The 20,012-nt window shown below is 37.8% G+C and overlaps 1 protein-coding gene across 1 annotated transcript; it reads right to left on the reverse strand.

Annotated features, from left to right (window-relative positions):
* Positions 1-12,701: 12,701 nt before the first annotated feature.
* Positions 12,702-16,196, reverse strand: LOC112503131 (zinc finger BED domain-containing protein RICESLEEPER 2-like). The gene is made up of 7 exons (XM_025107196.1): positions 16,067-16,196; positions 15,069-15,093; positions 14,157-14,258; positions 13,797-14,112; positions 12,997-13,714; positions 12,812-12,876; positions 12,702-12,731 (listed from the first exon to the last, which is right to left on the reverse strand). The coding sequence occupies exons 1-7, from the start codon at positions 16,194-16,196 to the stop codon at positions 12,702-12,704; spliced, it is 1,386 nt and encodes a 461-aa protein (XP_024962964.1).
* Positions 16,197-20,012: the final 3,816 nt, after the last annotated feature.

Raw genomic sequence — 20,012 nt, forward strand, 5'->3', positions numbered from 1 at the left:
TATGCATGCATGTTTTCATGATTATGAACACTGATGCATGTGTGTGTGTGTATATATATATATATATATATATATATATTTCTGGTTCACATTTATGGTCCGATGAGGGCTTGTCATCGGACACAATATTGTCTGATGAAGTTCTCTTACCGGTCATGCCTTGACCGGTGAGATTACTTGTATATTTTATGTATTGTCCGGTGAGGACCTTTATCAGACGAATCTTTGTCCAGTGATGACCTTTATCGGACAAGGTTTGTCCGAAATGGGCACATTATCGCCCAAGTGTTGAACGGATTAAATGTTTGGGGTTTTAAGTGTTGATCAGTTTGGGTGTTCATCACCCAATGCTTTGTCCGGTGAGGATGCTTATCGAAAGTATTGTCTGGTTTATTTATTTATATTCAAGTGTTGACTGGTGAGGATTGTTATCGGTCATAGTGTTGTCTGGTAAGTGTTATCTGGATGGAGTGTTGGCCAATGAGGGTAATTTATCGCCCAAGGGCTGTTCGATGAAAGGTAGTCATTGGGTGAGTGTTGTCCGGTGAAGGGGTATCCGGCCAAGTGGTGTCCGATGAGGACTAAAGTTGTTTATTTTGTATCTTTCAAATGTTATTTATGAATTGAGAAAGGTACTGTTGTTTCTTTCAAAATTGTTGAGAAGAGTAATTGTTTTTGAAAGAGATGTTGAGATAATATTGAAAGCGCGTTTAGGAAATGTGAAAGTTCTTGAGATAAAGTTTCTTATATGAAACTGTTTTGAGGCATTATTGGCTAAAACTGTAGATTTATCTGCAGATTTAATGAGAAATAAGAGTGGCATATCAATGAGAGGTGTACCATGGGATAAGAATGGCATATCAAGGAGAGGTGTACTTTGGATAAGGGTGGCATTTGTGAGATCTGGTTACATTATAGCTTTTGTTGTCACATCCGTAAGATGTGATAACTCTGAGTCAACATTTCTTTATGACATGAAGACTTAGAAATATTACTCTTATTGAAATGATAACAACGATATTATTCAGATGGCATATAGCCGGAATCATTAATTGTCCGTGTTTTAAATGATTTTGAGTTATCAGATATCATATTTTGGTTGTTCAAAAGAGTTAAGATTTGAAATAAAAACTAGAGGGTCTTTGGTTATTTTTCAATTTAGTTTCCATTTGAGTTTAAAACTGTTCTTATCTTAAAAGCTTTTATTAATAACCAAGAACTCTGGTGATTGGTATTTCTTTGTATAATTTGGAGGTTGGGACTATAAGTTCTAGTCTGAGAGCTTTGAGAGTTGTGTTCTAAATTTCATTGAGGATCTAAGGGGTTATATATCCTTTGTGGTAAGAACGTAATTATAACTTGCAGTTAGATGTATTTTTGAAGTTATATTTTATCAAAGTGGTTGGATGTTCAATTGGGATTTTTATAACAAGTTTTGGTGATCTTCACCCTGTAATTGCAAAGAAGGGGTTTTCTCACTAGACCTCATGGTCTAACTCTCATTTTGTGTTTAAAAATATGCATTGCAAGTTCGGCTGTGTCCAGGGATAAGGGAAGGGGAAAATGTGATTATTTTTCTAATGTGCATAACTGCTATATGAAGATCAGCATGTTATGTGATGGATTTTGGGAATACATGTTGTTTATACATGTGATGTACAATAATATTATTTTTGAATTTTTGAGTTGTAAATTATATTATAGTTTTGGGACCAAGATATGTTGTTGCATTTCTTAATATATGAAATACATGTTTATATGCAAATGTGGAAAGTGGGGTGTAACAGAAAATCACCAAAATATTTTTTGGAAAGCCAATCTTTGAAAAGACGTCATGTAAATAACATTTATTATAATAAACATCTTTTGTCGCATCATATAGATAAGACAACCCCATCTCATCTCATCGGCTCAAGCGTATGATATCCCAAACTTGTCGCATCTTATTGATGCGATAACAGAAATTCCTCGCACCATATAGATGCGATAATCCCAAGTTGTCACATCACACTAATGCGATAAGCCCATTTCCTCGCATCTCAAGGATGCGATAAACCATCTATTCACACATCAAGGATGCGATAACTTTTAACTCATCGTATCATATTGATGCGATAACACCACTTCGTCGCATCCAACAGATGCAATAAACCAAACTCATCGCATCACACAGATGCGTTAACTGAATACATATGTTCAAAATTTCTTTAACAAACTGTTGAGTATGCCACCCTTATCCCATTATTTCAAAATATACACATCTTCTAAATATATCACCCTTATTTCGAAATATACAGCTCTCCTGATTATGCCACCTTTATCCCAATATATGCGTCTCCTGATTTTGCCACCTTTATTCCAATCAATTGGTAATAACATATAAAAACCCAAATTTTATGCTAACACATAACATATACTCATGTTGAAAGACACCTCTTTTCGAAACCATATAATACCATATCGAAAACACATCAAATAAAGCATTTTAAAATAAAACTCACCTTGAATTTGCAAATGGCAAGAAGACTTTAAGCAACAATCAACTATCAGATAGTGTCACAAATTTTTCTTCTTCCTTGTCTTCTATTTCTTCAACCCAGGAAACTAAAACATACACACCAACCTTTTTATTTCTATCTTATCTCTTTTAACCAACTTTCTAGGAAAAGAAATAAAATAACACATGCATATACATATTTTAAAGATAAGGCGGTGAATGAGGGTTATTTTAAAACAACTTTCCAAATACACCCCTCACTTATCTCCATTTTTCAAAAGACAACCTCAAACTTTCAAATCAAATAACTCAGTGATCACAGTGTAAAACCATAACCCACCACCTTCATTTTTCCTTGACACCAATCGAGAACCTATCAATTGATTTATTGTGTGTTTGTATGTGTGATAACCGGGTTTTTTTGGTTATATAAATTTGGGTGGTTTTGAAAGGTATTGGTAAGTGAAGAAATTTAAACTGTTTACGTGTTTACTTGCTTAAAATAATAATCCCACAACCAATGATTTTGTGTATATTTGATTTCATGGGAATGAATGTGACAATTATGGTTTTAAAGCTATTAAACTCTACCGCCTATGCATTAATTATGGTAGTATAAAAGTGATAAGATTGGATTCATCTTATCTGTTTGTTTTTGGAGAGAAGGAAAAGAAAGAAAAACCTTATTGTGCGTGTGTTTCTTGTGTGAAATTCTACGTGATTCTTTAAGAAGAAGAAGTTGATTATGTGGTTATATTTGGAAATCACTGCTATGTAAATTCATCTTCGTATACGTGAATATAGGGTGAGTTTATATTATCAACTTTCTTTATTTAGTATTTGAAATACTGAACTGTTAGGTTCTTACATGGAAGATGGCAAAATTGTTCTTGAAGTTGTTTTTAGTTGATGATGAAACTGGGTTTAGAACCGTAAAGTTCTTAATATGAGTTTTTGTTATGAAGCTGTTTTGATGCCATTATTGGCAAAAATGATAGATTTTGTTATGGTTATATATTATGTGGGAATAAGAGTGGTATATTAAGGAGAGATGTACATTGGGATAAGGGTGGCATATGAAAGAGAGTTGTACATTGATATAAGAGTGGCATGTCAAGGAGAGGTGTACATTGGAATATGGTGGCAATTATGAAATATGAGTTTTGATCATATTTTTTGTTATTGCATCCATGGGATGAGATGACCTTGAGTTACCCCATCTGTGTGATACGAGAACTTAGGATTATTGCTCTTAATTTATGTGATAACAACGTTATTATGATAAGGAGGAAAATTGTTTATAACCAGAGAGGCTTTGAATGGTTGTGCTTTGAATTAACAATGTTTTTGGGTTGGTCTGGTTTCTGGGTGGTTATACTTCAAGTTATTTCAACAAAATAAAGGTTTGATGAGGAACCAGAAGGGCTCTGGTTGGTCTTCATGCGATAACCAGGTCCTGATTATCACCTAAGGTACTTATTATGTGAATTAATTATTTATATGGATACATGCTTACATGAGTTAAATATGTGAGTATGTGTATTTTCATGCATGGGAATATGTGCATGATTTTAATATATGGGATTTTATGTATGCATGGGTATGCATGAATATGAAATTTGCATACATGGGTTTAGATATGTATGTATATATATATATATATATATATAATCATATGCATGCATAAAATGGGTGGGTTGGCCGACTTTCTATTTTTAGAAAGTATAAATAAATGTTTTTGAGGGAGAGGCAGGGTTTCTGCTTCTTTTAAAAATTTTGAGAGAGTTATGTTTGCTTGCTTATCCGGAGAGCTAATCTGGTCTTGCTTTCATCTTCAAATTATTTTATTTGGTCCAGCAGATCTCTAGTTGATAAATTTTACTTAGATACAGAGGCTCTGGTTGGTAGAACCAGAAACTCTGGTTGGTAAGGCAGAAGGGGCTCTGGTCTATAGAACCAGAGGAGCTCTAATCTGTTGAATCAGAGAGGCTCTGGCTTATTGAGTCAGAGGGTCTCTGGCCCATTGAGATAGACTTCTATTTTGAATTCTGGGTATGAGAAGGGTATATTTGAATTATGGGATGATGTTAACTGTTGATCTTATTTTGATCATATTGTTTAACTGCATTATTTTGCTGAATGAAATTATTTCTGTGTAAAAGTTATTTTAATAGATTTTGGTGTTCATCACCCTGCATATGCAAATAAGGGATTTACTCACTAGACCCTTCTTGTCTAACCCTCATTTTTGTGTTTAAAAAATGTGCAATGTAGGAACTATGGAGTCAAGGGATATTAAAGGGAAGGGGAAAATGTAATTATTTTTCTTATATGATATCTGCTTTTGAAGATCAGCATAAGATTGCTTATTTTGAAAATACAAGTTGGTATACATGTGATAGTAAAAGATTTTATTTTGAAAATTTTCATATGTAGATTTTGTACATATAAGAATCTGTGTACTATTGGGACCATTGTGGTGTAAACTGTATTTCTTTGCAATGAAATATGTATTATTTGCAAATATGGTGTTTGGGGGTGTCACAAAGTGGTATCAGAGCCTGAGTTTAAGGGATTTAGGCATTCAAAGCATGATACCCATATTTAAATTGTCATTTGCATATTAAGGGTCCCGGACATAGATAGTATCACTGGGAATAAAATATAATGGGTTAAAGAGGGTAGTATGTATGGTGAATTCAAATTACAAATGACCAATGTAATTATGAATTTACAGGTACATAACTATACTCGGATACCTTATTATATTTGAAAATGTGACTACGTGATATTTAATACAAAAATGTCTGCAGATGGCTAGTCGATCAAGGAGATCTGAGAGGATCGCCTGCCCCGAGTCTGAAGAAAGGGAGGAATCTCCTATTAATCCTCCAACTAATGTTTTTGGAAGTCGAGGACGGAGAAGAATCAGGGGCAGAGGCCAAGGGAGGAGTCAGGCTCCGGGAAGAAGTCAGACTGAGATTCGTCTTGATCAAGTAGAATCTATCTCTAGAAATGTTAATCATGAGCAGGGGCATCAACCCGAATTTATAACTAGAGATGTTTTGGGGGAAGAGATGGGTAAACTAAGAGAGACTCTGGTACCCATTATGGGTTTGCCAGCCAGAGTAGAGACTGAACGAGTTGGAATTAATCCTCCAGCTCCATTAGCAGGCAGCAATAACAATAGAGGAGACATAAAAATGTTTCTAACTTGTAAACCTCCAACGTTTTCGGGAGAAAGAGATCCAGTAAAAGCGATGTGCTGGATAAAAGAAATATAATCGGTATTTAACACCAGTAGGTGTTCTAAAGAAGATAAGGTTAGATTTGCAGTATCTATGTTGAAGTCTAATGTCTTATATTGGTGGGATGTGGAGTCCTATGCTTAACCAAATATTATGCAAACACTGACTTGGGAAGAATTTGTGACCAAATTTAAAACACAATTTTGTCCTAAGACTGCAGTTATGCATATGGAAGAGGATTTTCTTAAACTGGAGCAAGGAAATAGGTCCGTACGGGATTATACTGAGAAATTTATCGAGTATTCCCGTTTTGCAGAACACTATGTCTCTTCAGATCCCCGGAAAGTGGAAAGATACATTTGGGGTCTGAAACAGGAATTTCTAATAGCCATGGAACTTGCTACATTCACTTTAGCCGTAAATGCTGCTGAGGTTACGGAAAGAAACAAAAATCGGCAAGGTGAAGAGAAAGTAGTAGAGAAAAGAAAGTGGGAAGGGTCTTCAGCTAGTTTTCGAAGACCCAAATTCATTAAGTCAGGCAATCGCCCTTCTTAGCCGCCACATGTTAGAACTTGTCCGCTGTGTCAGCACGTGCATCATGGAAATTGTCCATCTGAACCTAAAAGATGCTATCGATGTGGTGAGGCAGGGCATATGTCAAGGGATTGCACTACACCCAAAAGGTGTTTTAAGTGCAATTCACTTGACCATATTCGGCCAAAGGGAGGAAATGCTCCAAGTAATTGTGGAAGGCCTAGTGCACCGAGAGGAGGCTAGAGTGGGGCGCAGGGTCGATCGTTCCAAATGACAAAGAATGAGGATGAAACTACGCCAGATGTGGTAACAGGTACCTTTCTTGTCAATTCCTAGTCTGCTAAGGTGTTGTTTGATTTGGGTGCAAACTTTTTGTTCGTATCACCCTTATTTGCTGAAACTACATGTATGACTTCTGTTCCACTTGACAAAATATTAGTAGTTGATACTGCTAATAGTCAAGAATCTGTTGTATATGTGTTCAATAATTGATATTGAGGGGTGTGGGCTGCCGATCTGACTTTTCCCTATGTCGATCAAAGAGTTCGATATTATGGTGGGGATGGATTGGTTAGCAGAGAATCGGGCTAGTATTCTGTGCAACAAGAAAATGATCAGTATTGATTTACCGGGGAAAGGACCTACTGTTATTTATGGTGATCGTCAGGATCGCCATACCAACTTGTATCGGTTCTGAAAGCCCGAAAGTGTGTTCAGAAGGAATGTCAGAGTTATCTGGCCTATATGGTAGATTCAAGGAAGGAAAAGAGTAAACAAGAGTTGATTCCATTTATGCGTGATTATCCGGAATTCTTCCCGGAAGATTTGACTCGTGTACCGCCAGATAGATCTATTGAGTTCAGGATAGATCCGACACCCGGGGCAGCACCAGTGGCAAGAGCACCATACTGGCTTGCACCGTCAGAGCTGAAAGAGTTGGTTAATCAGTTAAAAGATCTTCTTGACAAGGGTTTCATCAGACCGAGTACCACACCTTGGGGTGCTCCGGTTTTGTTTGTCAAGAAAAAAGATGGATCAATGCGAATGTACATTTATTATCGTGAATTGAACAAAATAACCATTAAGAATAAGTATCCTCTACCAAGAATCGATGATCTATTTGATCAACTGGTGGGAGCCAGTTACTTTTCAACGATCGATTTGGGGTCAGGATACCACCAGTTAAAGGTCAGAGAGGAAGATGTTGCTAAGACTGCTTTCTAAACTTGGTATGAACATCATGAGTTTTTGGTTATGCCTTTCGGTTTAACCAATGCTCCTGCAGCTTTCATGGATCTGATGAACCGAGTATGTAGTGAATATCTTGATAAATTCGTTATTGTGTTAATCGCAATGATATTCTTAGTGTAAAACCGTAATATCTTGTAACACACCAGTTACCGAACCACAATAAATGAATAGATCTTAAGCTAAATTTCAAGTTCAACCTCGACAAAATACGGGATACATATATATATATATATATATATATTTACCATCAAAAGATAAGTTTTAGATCGACATTTACATCTAAAGGGCCGAAAGTATTCATCGGAAAAAAAAACATCAACCCAGAAAGAGTGACAAATACTATCCAAAAGCATAAACTACCGTAAACCAAAATATGACGGTCCTCGATTCCAACACGAACCATCAACGATCTACAACTTTCYCTTTAMTCTTAGCTTCTTTTYCTGAAAGGTTTACYACTAAAAGGATAAGCTAACAAAGCTTAGTGAGTTTAAATGGATATCATGCACATCATGACTCATGTAAGTACATTTATAAGAAAAATCTAGAAGTATAAGAGTCAACATTCATCAAAAGCATGTGTTAACGAGAAATAGAATTTCAAGGAAACAACAAAGACAATCAAATGAATTTATAACACAAACACTTCAATAATCAAAATCACGCTATGCACAATTAATACATTAACCAAAAATTTAAGTCTAAAACAACAGACAAATATTAGGCTTGACTGACCAATCCGTATCCGTCCACTCTCGGATGGTGTACAAACCCTCTACTCATCTTCCTGCAATAACCATCCTCCATCCTCGGACAGATGAGTAGGGACAGCCCCTCCGGTTGTCTCACCCGGATCCAAAAGTGTCCGACAACCGGCGCCCAACACATGAACAATATTAGGACCAAAATTGATTCTAAAAGTTTAATCAAGCAATCGGGGTCAAGGATGAAAATTCTGAAGATGTTGTTGTGTTAAAATGACTAAGTCTGGAAAACGACCAGAGCCCCTCTTGACGACCAGAGCCCCTCTGGACGACCAGAGCCTCTGGTTGTATAGACCAGAGCCTCTGGACTCTAAGTCNTGGTTGTATAGACCAGAGCCTCTGGACTCTAAGTCTTTCAGGACCAGAGCCCCTCTGGTTGTATAGACCAGAGCCTCTCTGGATGACCAGAGCCTCTCTGGATGACCAGAGCCTCTGGTTATATAGACCAGAGCCTCTGGACTCTATCCTCTGGTTGGTTTATCCTCTGGATGGTCTATCCTCTGGTTGGTTTATCCTCTGGTTGGTCTATCCTCTGGTTGGTCTATCATTTGGATGACTATCTTCAGAATCTTTAAGGATGATGCCTATTCTGTTTTCGATAATGATTATTTCCTTGTTTATAGGATTCAGTTATCATGTAAATATTGTCTATATAAGGAGTGATACAAGCATAGAATAAAAGTAACCATGAAACAACAATTATGAATACAATATGGGTAACACATACACCTATAGAGCACATAATAGGCATATATCCAAGTAAACTCACAATAGAATTCGGTTGAATTAAACCGAATGTCAAACCGAGTGGTCGAATCCCATTTCCAAATCAAAATTGGAAAACCACCTCCAAGACTTCCATACAAGCTCAAATAATCCCTGGAAGATATATTCAAAGTCTCATTAGTGAAGCACAACAAGAACTCACTCAAACCTTATTTCGATTAAGGTACTTTACTTTGGATTTCAATATAAATACTCAACTTGTAGAGCTGTTTTACCTTTGATTTCTCTATAAATCCTTCAATAATCTTGATAAAGCACTTGATTTAGGGATAGATTAACTCCCAAGTGTGTGTAATCGCACCTTAGAATACCAAGACTGATTTTGAGAGAAAACGGGGTTGAAAATGGGGCTGATTTTATGATTTGCAACCTAAATCCCGAGTTGGGTCGGGTTGACCCCGCTGGGTACCCGTTTTGACCCCTAAACACTAAATTTTTTTTGCAAAACTTTTTGCTCGGGACTCCGTTTTCGATAAGGTTTTCGCCTACGCGTCCGTAATAAGATAACCTACAAGCTCCAATAAAAGATTCCCGAAAAGTCGATGTTTTCAACACATAATTAAGCGTATTAGGAAGATGGATGTTACATATCTCATTTGTGGATTTTTCAAAAGAAGTTTTGTTGTTCTAAAACTTAAAAAGATCACAATCAATATTGGACTACTAATATATAAAATGTTTTTCTTCTTATTTCTCAACCAAAAACATAAAATGGCTGCCTAGAATGTGAACTTTACCATGGAAGACATCTCTTTCAAGGCCAACAACCACATTGCCTTGTTGGACATGCCACAAACAAAACCATCTACGAGGATGCAGCTGCCTTCCTACGGATGTCCCCAATCGCCTATGCTCTCAACCTTGAACCCGTCATGGTTAGGGAGGCCCTTCAGCAATTCTTAGGCACGCTCTTGGCTTTCCTAAGGGTCCCTTCGTCGGTGAACCCTCTACTGCTGAGATCATCGCCTGCTTCGATGACATTGGTAACCAATGGCTAATGAAGAAGGAATCCAGCAAGCCCCTCAAGTCATTGTCAAAGATCGAGAAGAACCGCATGTCGACGGTGTGGCAGTTTCTGTTCTCCCACTTCATCCAATGCATGGGTGGAAATACTAGTGGCCAGGATCAGGCTTCCAAATTCGCTCTCACTATTGGCATCTCAGTGATCCAACGCCGACCAATCAACTTTGCTGCCACATCTTCGACGACCTGGCACTTAAGCTGAACAAGCGTCAGAGGGAGAAAGTAGCTCGCTACACCAGGTTCTTGTCTATGGTCATCACCAAGATCTTTGGAGACAAATACTCTAAGGAAGCTAATCTTCCTGTCTGCAGTCTTGGATCCAGGATTCTGGATCATAAGCTCAGGGATGGAGATGTTGCACTATCTTCTGTGGTGCAATACTCTTCAATTCCCCCTTCTCGTTATTCGGTGGTCAAGACAAGGGAAACACCCTTCCACGTCTAACCCAACCACCACAACCATTTTTACAAAACGCCCATCTCAACCAACTCTTGGTTCTCCCTCGAGGACCAAGAAGTCCAAAAAGGGGACTACCACATCTCTGGCTGTGACCTCTCAAACGGTCTCAACTATTGAAAAGATCCTTACCCCCAAGGCAATTTCAATTATCCATCCTATCTCTTCAGTGATTCATGATATCATTGTCGTATCAATGGCACCTCTTCCAACCGCCTCAGTGACTCAAATCACTGAAGGTGAAAATATCAGCGCCCCACCGCTGACCACTCACTTCCAGTCTCAGCCATCTTTTCCTCCCCTCCTTTGTTGGTCTCAACACGTGTCGGTGAGTCATTAGTACCAGTCCTCCTTGATGATGAGACACTCACCACTGGACCTGAGATAGTTCCTCTCGAAGCTCCTCAGCATACTGGTGCTCATCCTCACGAGTGCACCATGGAGCCAACCACCATTAATCCTTCCGATAACGCTAGACCCCTCAGGTACTTCACACTCCTACCCTTTCGTTTCTTCTAACCAAGAGCTTCCATATGCTCACTCACATTCCTTTTCAGGTCCGTCTGAGGTTCAGGCCATGGACAAAGAAGAGTATGATATGTCAACGGACGTGAAGCTGCTCCTCCCAATAGTCGAGACTGTCCTTATTAAGATGGATGAGGTCCATAAGGACATGCCTCACCGGGATGAAGTTGTTGCAGACTTCTCAGCCGTCAGGGCTGAAGTCCAAGTCATGAAAAGCCACCTCTCCTCTCTCCAAAAGGCTATTAGAGCAAATTCTAAGGCCATCGCTGATCTCACGAGCAAGGCCGATGACGCACAGGCACAATCTCTTCAGCAAGCGAAGCTACTACAACAAGTCCTGGTTGCTCTTTGTCAACCAACACTAGTGACTGCTCCCTTCTTTACCGCTGATGACCGTGCTCAACTTAATGAAGCGTGTGAAGCGACAAACAGCCTCGCCAATGCTCTAATAAGGCTAAAGGAGATGATGGTTCTCCAGATTTAGAACGTCGACCAACTCTCTGGCTTATGCTCTCAAGCCATCAACAGAGAGGGGGAGATAAGGTCTGACGCTGGACCATCTGCTGCTGCTCCAGCAATCTATGAAGCTGAAGCTCCTAGAGCTGAAGCTGACACTGAGGTTGTCTGTGATATCCCAACCTCCAGTGAAGCTCCTATATCTGAGGAAGTTGATGCCGTTCGAGCTGAAGCTTGTAACGATGACCTTCCCATCACCTCTGTACCTATTGCTGGTGATGTGGAAGAAGAATATGATGATGATGATGAGGAAGGTGATTCTCCCGATCTTCCTGACTCCGGCAGCGACCTGGATGACGTCGACAATGATGACGAAGAAGATGACTTCACCATCCAGTATTAGCATCCCTCCACTGCCACCAAAGAAGTTGCTCTCAGGGATTCCGCATCCCAGGGGGAGCAAAGGGGAGAAGAGGTTGGACCAGAAACGAACCAGGGCCCTAAGTTGAAAGGCAAAGGCATCGCTGAAGAAGGGAACGTCAAGTTATTATTCGATCCTCCTAAACCCTTATATGAAGAGTCCTCAAGCCAAGTAATCCTTACCTCCTTGTTTCAATTGTCTATTCCCTCGACTACCTGCGATTAGGAATGGCAACGGGCCGGGTTCGGGCCGGTTTTTATAGTCCCCATCCCCAAAACCGATAACCATAACCATCCCCGTAACCGTTTCGATCCCCGTCGGGGATCTTATTGGGGATCCCCATCGGGTCCCCACGGTTTCCCCGATCCCTGTTGGTAACCCGTTAAGAGCAGAATAACCGTTACCCATTGGTTTTACCCGAACCCGAACTCGAACTCGAATATGAAAAAAAAAATATTTATCAAGCAAAAAATTGGAATAAAAACATAATAAAATAAACCTGTTTGGTTGTTTCTTGGCCAACCCATTATCGAACAAAAACAAAATCAAATAAACCTTGAGAAAAAAACAATGGCCATCATATTGAGTACATGATCAACCCATGATCGACCAAAAACGTATTAAATTACAATCCCAAAATAAACTAGAGTTTAGACATAATCCAACTAACTCGAAAGACAAGTAGACAAATTTGTTAGATTACTAACTTGAAACTAAAAACTCCCAAATGGCCAAACTCGTCAACCCAAGCTTTCACTTCCCTTAGCTTCCTATAAAATAAAATGTACGTAAAATACTAAATAAATAAATATACCATAATCATTGTCCATAGTGTTGTAATTGTAGTTACCTCTTCCACGTCATAATCATACTCAATCGTACGGCAATATGCTTCGGTCTCATCTGAACAAGTTTCTATAAAGAACACAATGTAGTATAAATAAATAAAATGATTGAAATATTAAATATATAACTAAAAAGAATTCATAACTAAAACAAATATAAGATTATCTCGTATTTCATTCAATAGCCAACTTTGAGCACACATTAGAGCCTCCAATGTTTTTGGAAGAAGTCGACTACGATGTGGAGTTACCAATCTTCCACCGGTACTAAATGCAGATTCTGAGGCGACAGTCAAAATAGGAACGGCTAATATGTCTCTAGCCATCCTTTGAAGTGTTGGGTATTTAAACCCATTTGTCTTCCACCATAGTAGCAAATCAAGTTCCATGTCTTTAGGCAAAAGTTTATCTTTCAAATAATTATCCAATTCTGTTGTAGTACCTGAATCATCATGTTGGTTGGCAATTGAAGCAATATTTGATAAGAGTTTTTTAAATTCAATCTGATGACTTGCTGAAGACCCTGAACTTAAAAAAGACGAACCACTAACACCTTCGTTGTTGTTTCTTACGCCAGGATTACTAAACTCATATTCTTGAAACAAAGTGTAGACCAATTCCTTGAGCTTCTCAAGTTCAATCGCCGATTTGTCTTGTCCATACAACACGGGAAAAAGTAACTCCACAAACTTCAATTTATACCGATGATCTAAAACCACTGCCATTCCCATAATTCCATGTATAACAGACCAATACTTGTCAAACTTCAAAAGCATCTTTTTAGCCATGTGTCTAATAACTTCACTAGGAGAACATGACCAATCGACCAAAGAATATCTAATTTCACATATCGATGGAAAAAATTCATTTGTAGTGGGATACTTTGAACTAGAAAACATTACTGTTACCTAAGATTGCCAAAAAAACAAAAACTAAAGTTACCTCATATCAACAAAACAAAAGTAAAGTTTAAATAAAAATTAGAATTACCTCATAAAATAATTGCAATCTATCACAAATCTCTTTAGCAAACTCCCAATCTCGTTGCGTTGGCAAATTTTTATACTGAGGCTCTTGTTGGTGTAAGCGTTGAAAGACGTCTTTGTAAACTATAGCAACACTAATCATCAAATAAGTAGAGTTCCATCGAGTCTTACAATCAAGTGCCAATTTCTTGGTGGATGATATTCCCAATTGGCGAGCTGCTTTCTCAAACTTTTGATCTCTTTTTGGCGATGCAGTCCAAAAGGCCACACTATCTCTAATCCTTTCAATTCCATCCCAAGAACAGCCAATCCATCTAAGACTATCAAATTGAGAACATGTTCACAACATCGCATGTGGAACAACCTCCCACACATCATAAGTGAACTCATAGGAAGCTTGTCCAACAATATGTTGATTATTGCATCATTTGTGGTACAATTATCAACAGTTAGTGTGGACAGTTTCCTATCAAGATTCCAACCCAATAAACAATCATAAAGTACATCCGCAAGAACTTCAGATGTTTGTGGACAAGCCACATAAATAAATCTCATGATCCGACTTTGCATATTCCAATTTTGATCAATAAAGTGAGTAGTTCCCTTTTTTTGATTGTTAGCCGTCCACATATTAGTCGTAATTGCTATCCTACTAGTGTTCTTCTCTAACATCTTCAATGTCTTTTGTCTTTCAAAATCATAAATCTTCAGTATGTCACTTTTAATGGTGTTTCGAGACGGAACCTTAAAAAAAGGTTGAAGACCCCCCACAAACTTTTGGAACCCATGATGTTCTACTATTGAAAGTGGATACTCGTGTATGATTATCATCTCTGGGAGATTTCTTCTTGATTTATCCGCATTAACAGTATAATTAGAAACATATGACGAAGTACCATCAACCTTATGTTGCTCCCCTACTAAGATATGTTGGCGAATATCTCAAATAGGTCGCCTTGCACAAGACTTGAAATGGTCATGTAAATGCCTTGTACCATTTTTTGAGTTCGCTCCCAATTTCTTTTTGCAATAGTTACACTCTGCTTTATCACTACCATCCATTTTTATCTTCTTAAAGTGGTTCCATACTATTGATTGTGTTTTCCTCTTTCTACCCCCGACTCAATTTCATCATTATCAGGGACATCATTAGTTTGCGTTTCATTTTGAGTCATTGAATTAATCGCAGGTGATGATCCAATTGGCTTACTTTATGAAATAGACTCATTCGTTATTGGATGACTATCAGTAGGAGTGATTGTATTGGAATTATTACATTGTATTTCCATATCTGATACCACCTATGTAGAGACAAACAAATTAAATAATACAAGTTACCAAACCTACTCCATTGATCAACAAATAGATTATGAACAAAATCAAGTTACCAAGTTCTAATATTCACTTAGAATAACTAATGGATACATGAGGATTTATATAGGGTTATATAGAGTTATATGTGATTTATATAGACAAGTCAATACAATAAATTTATAAACATATAAAGAAGTAGACAAGCCAATACAAATAGTGAATATAATCTAGAGTATACTTTGGCCTTTGGGAAAGAAAAGAGTTCATTAGAACCCTTTTGGAAATGGTAAATTTCAACATTTAAAAGTATCTACTGACTACTGTCTAATTTAAGGTCATTGTGCAAATTAGAAGTAATTTATAATCTGAAGTATCTACTGTTTCTTTCCTTTTGGAAGTAACAAATTAATTATTAATGTGACATACAAAAATGCATTATGTGAAGAACCCCCACACATTACAGTTTCTTCCCTTTTGGAAAAGCCCCAAATCAAGAAATTGTTAGAGAAGTCATATGTAAAATGTAAATTTCTACTGTGAAGAATGGAAGTACTACCAGACTGTGAAGAATGGAACTATGGAAGTACCTTCAATTGCAGCAGGAGAGAGCGAGAGACAGCACCGACGGGGACTTGGGTCATGGCAAGAGAGAGTAATCCAGCATCGGCATGAGGGTATTGCGCCTGCGAGTGCAAGCGGCGGCCCGCGAGAGTAGGGCAGTAACTGGTGTCATGCGGGAGTCGGGAGTGTCAAGCAAGAATGGAGGAGGCGATGTCGATTAGACGAAGTAGAAGAAGTCGTAGTCACCTGCCTTAGACCTTAGTCATATGTTGTTGGGCTACCATTCATAAGTTGGGCTAGGCTTAAGGAATATGTTTTGGGCTACCATTTATTAAATTATAATTTATAAAATTTAAATATATTATATATACTATCGGGCCGGTCCGGGTCGGTGAGTACCATCCCCGTTCCCGATATAATCCCCGAAACTCTCCGCGATCCCCTCCCCGTACCCGTTAAGAGGTCCCTGAACCCGACCCAAATTGTTCAGTTTTCGGTTTTCACCGTCGGTTTCGGGTTTTCTTGCCATCCCTACCTGCAGTCAGCTGGAGGAATGGGTCCCTGAGAACCCAACTCCTAGCACTCCTACCGACCAACAGATGACTCAACTAAGGGAGTCACTCGACCAAACTAGAGTAAAAGTCTTTCTTCGTATTCTAGTTGTGGCGAGTTCAACTTCCTGACCAAAGCTTAAAGGCTTGAGGCCCTCAAAGCTGAGGAAGAACTAGCTCATCAAAAGAAGTAGACTGAGGACAACTTAAAGTTGGCTAAGTCTCTAGCTGAAAAAGTTCTTCCCAAGAGAAAATCCAAAATGGCTGTGAACGTTGTCGAGGCCCAGGATAAGCTTCTGTCTATTGCAGATGCTGAACGTGAAAAGAACCTGAAGCTGGCCGAACGCAACAAGCGCTGGAGCGAAGATAGTCTCAACATAAGGATCAACCCTCACCCGATCAAGAGCGTCAGTATCAGCGGATGAATAATAGATGGTGGGTTGCTGCTCTCCACGCTCATCACCAAGGATAATCTCGAGGCCGTGACCGAGTATCCTTCCTACCTTGGCAAATATGGCTATAGCGAATGACTGGAGATCCGACAAGCCATTATGTGCTCAAAGTCCAGACATAAGTCGATTATCGAAGACATCATCAGCGAGGTGATCAAGGAGTCCAGGTATGTCGCAGTCCCTGAAAGGCCTACGTTGAAAAAGAATGGAAAAAGAAAAAGGCCTTCAAGCCCTAATGATAGACCATCCCAGAGGAATGAACATGAAACAAAGTTTTCCTTAAATGAAGTCCTGAAGGCTTTGAAGAAGCCAAACATATCTATGCTGAACCTATCATTGCCAGCGAAGGGTCCCTATATACCCAACACTGTGCGCATGAAGCCTGAGATAAGATTTATTTTCCTTGACTATGATGGCGAAGTCAGGTTCCAAAGAATGTCTGAGTTGCATCTCTGCCCAATGGAACATCTTGAATACACCCGATATTGGTTGAACGATGACATATATGGTGAAACGATGGACATCAGGATCAAAAAGGAATTTCGACGTCGAAAGGAGCTCGGAGAATATGTACCTGGCTACATTAATTTGAACAACTTAGATTAGTTATTTTTTTGTACTTCGTTCTTTCACTGTATAAACTATATTCTATGTCTACTTTCAGTGATTAATCTTATATTTTGTAAGTTTTAGACATGTACTGAAGACTTGTAATATTTCCCTTGAAATTAATATAAGTTTTTTTGTGCATCATTGAAAAAGATCCCTGAAAAGAGTAATAGGGACACAAGTCTATGAGTTCCAATGTTACTCTTACATTCACTGACAATCTATAAGTCTGTGAACATGCTTTCAGTTTCAATTTCCGTTCTTTTAATTTTTCTTAGACTTGTAACTTAAGAAAATTCTAAGTAAAGACTGAATCACTAAAAAAGACCCCAAAACAGTTAAAAGAGACATGTACGTTATATATAACTTTTCCTTATGGTTATTTCATAAGACAACTTTCTTTATGTTGCCTTCTTAACATCAAATAGGAGGAGATTGTTGATCTTCTCTTTTAGTGATTTGATGATAATCCCTTTTACCTTATACAAAGTATTTATGTTTCTGTCTTTCAGTTCCAGCGATCATCACTGAGTCTGTTCAGTGATCGCTGAGAACATGTAATATAAATCCATCAGCGACAGCGATACTTCAAGAAGGCAAAACTCACACCAAAGAACCTTCAGCGAAAGTTGAAGATCAATTGAAGATTAGAGATTGGCGAGTTCGTGATCTGAGGCGACATTCAGTGATTACAACTTGGTCTACATATGTGTGAAGACTGCCCAAGCCTCAGCGAATGCTAAAGAGACCTTCAAGTTATTCCAGCATTCAGCGATCAAAAGAAGCTTGTTGAGCATGATTGTTTTTGTCTTGTCCTTCCACACACAAAGAACAAACCCATACCCTTTTTAGAGCATAGTACGGTACGGAGCCTATTAGTTGACTCTACTATCCACCAACTTCATGAAAGGATGTCTGCTCATGAATTGGCTTTTGTACTATTCACTGTAGCAAAGGACAAGTCTTTCTTTAAAGGCTTGACTCGTGTTCAAAACCTACTACATTGCATTAAATATGTATTTAATACAATGGGTATAAATAGATGTGTTCTATCTTCATGCAGAGATAACTCTTACTCTTGAACCCTAACTCTTACGTTCGTATGTAAAAGAACACACATCAAAAGAACACAATATGCTTATCTTCAAAAGCAAGTTAGAATCCCTTTTAAGTATTTTAAATAGTTCTTACCCCGAAAGAACTTACTTTCTTCTAAGTCTTAAACAAAAAATCATTTCTCTTTGCTTAGAATTAGTGGGACACTTAGATTGTTTAGATATGTTATCTTTACCTTATCTTTCCGCAAACAATCTTGTAAAATCTGTATTGATTCTTCTTTATCAATATATATATATATATATATATATTAAATTTGAAATGTTTACTATGTTTGTATTTATCCCCCCCCTTCTACAAATTGTTATACATATCTTGTAGACCCTAACGGGACCAACAAATATTTATGTACATTTTTGTGTATACAACAACTCTTTCATATTCATATATCAATATGATATTCATCATGAATATAACATTCGTCATGGATATACATACTATTCATCATAAATATTTATATATGATCACGTGCATACAACTACTTTTTAGTATTCATATATCAGTATGATATTTATCATGAATATACATTTTCACTACAACATCCATCATGCATTACATATTATGCATAATGGATATTTATCTATGTTCACGTGTATACAACAACTTTTCAGTATGATATTCATCATGAATATACGTTTTCACTATGATATTCATCATAAGTATTAGTTTTCACCGTAATATTCATCAGGCATATACATATATATATATATATATATATAATATTCATCATAAGTATTAATTTTCACCTTAATATTCATCATGCATATATATAATATTCATTATTAGTAATAATATAGTTTCAACCCTACATATTCTAGGTTTTTTCTTTATTGGGTTCTAGATCGTTCTTGATAAATTCCTAATTCGTCTTGATGGGTTCCCGATCCGTCTTGATAAAAGCTTAAAGTGGTAGGTTATGGTTTTACACATACAAACACACAATAAATCAATTGATAAGTTTATGATCGGTCCCGATGAAAAATGAAGGTGGTAGGTTATGGTTTTACATGCACAAACACACACCAAGTGAATGGATGGGTTCCCGATTAGTCTTGATTAGTCTCAGTGGGTTCTCGATTAGTCCCGATTGTTCTCCATCAGTCCCGATTGGTTCTCTATTGGTCTCGATGGGTTTTCTATTCATCTCGATGGATTCCGATCCGTTTTGATAAAACTAAAATTGTTAGGTTATGGTTTTACACAAACAAACACATAATAAATAAATTGATAGGTTCTCGATGGAAAATGAAGGTGGTAGGTTATGGTTTAATACACAAACAAACGTGAAGTCAATGGATGTGTTCTTAATGAGTATCTATTGGTATCAATGGATTCTCGATCGGTCAGGATGGGTTCTCGATCGATCTCGATGAGATCTCGATCCTAGTCGGTCTCGATCGATCTTCATCGATCTTGATGGTTGTTCAGTTATAATGATGAAGAGCACGGTGCTAGGTTATAGACTTTACGACGTTGAAAAAAGCATTTTTGGGTTACAGACTTACGATGTTGAAAAAGGTGATATCGACTTACGAGCTTATGGTATCGAGCTGTTATATACACTTGAACATACATGAATATATTCATAACAAATATTATATATATATATATATATAT

This window comes from Cynara cardunculus, unplaced genomic scaffold (assembly GCF_001531365.2).
Source record: "Cynara cardunculus var. scolymus isolate 2C unplaced genomic scaffold, CcrdV1 Un_Scaffold_2570, whole genome shotgun sequence".
NCBI lineage: Eukaryota > Viridiplantae > Streptophyta > Magnoliopsida > Asterales > Asteraceae > Cynara > Cynara cardunculus.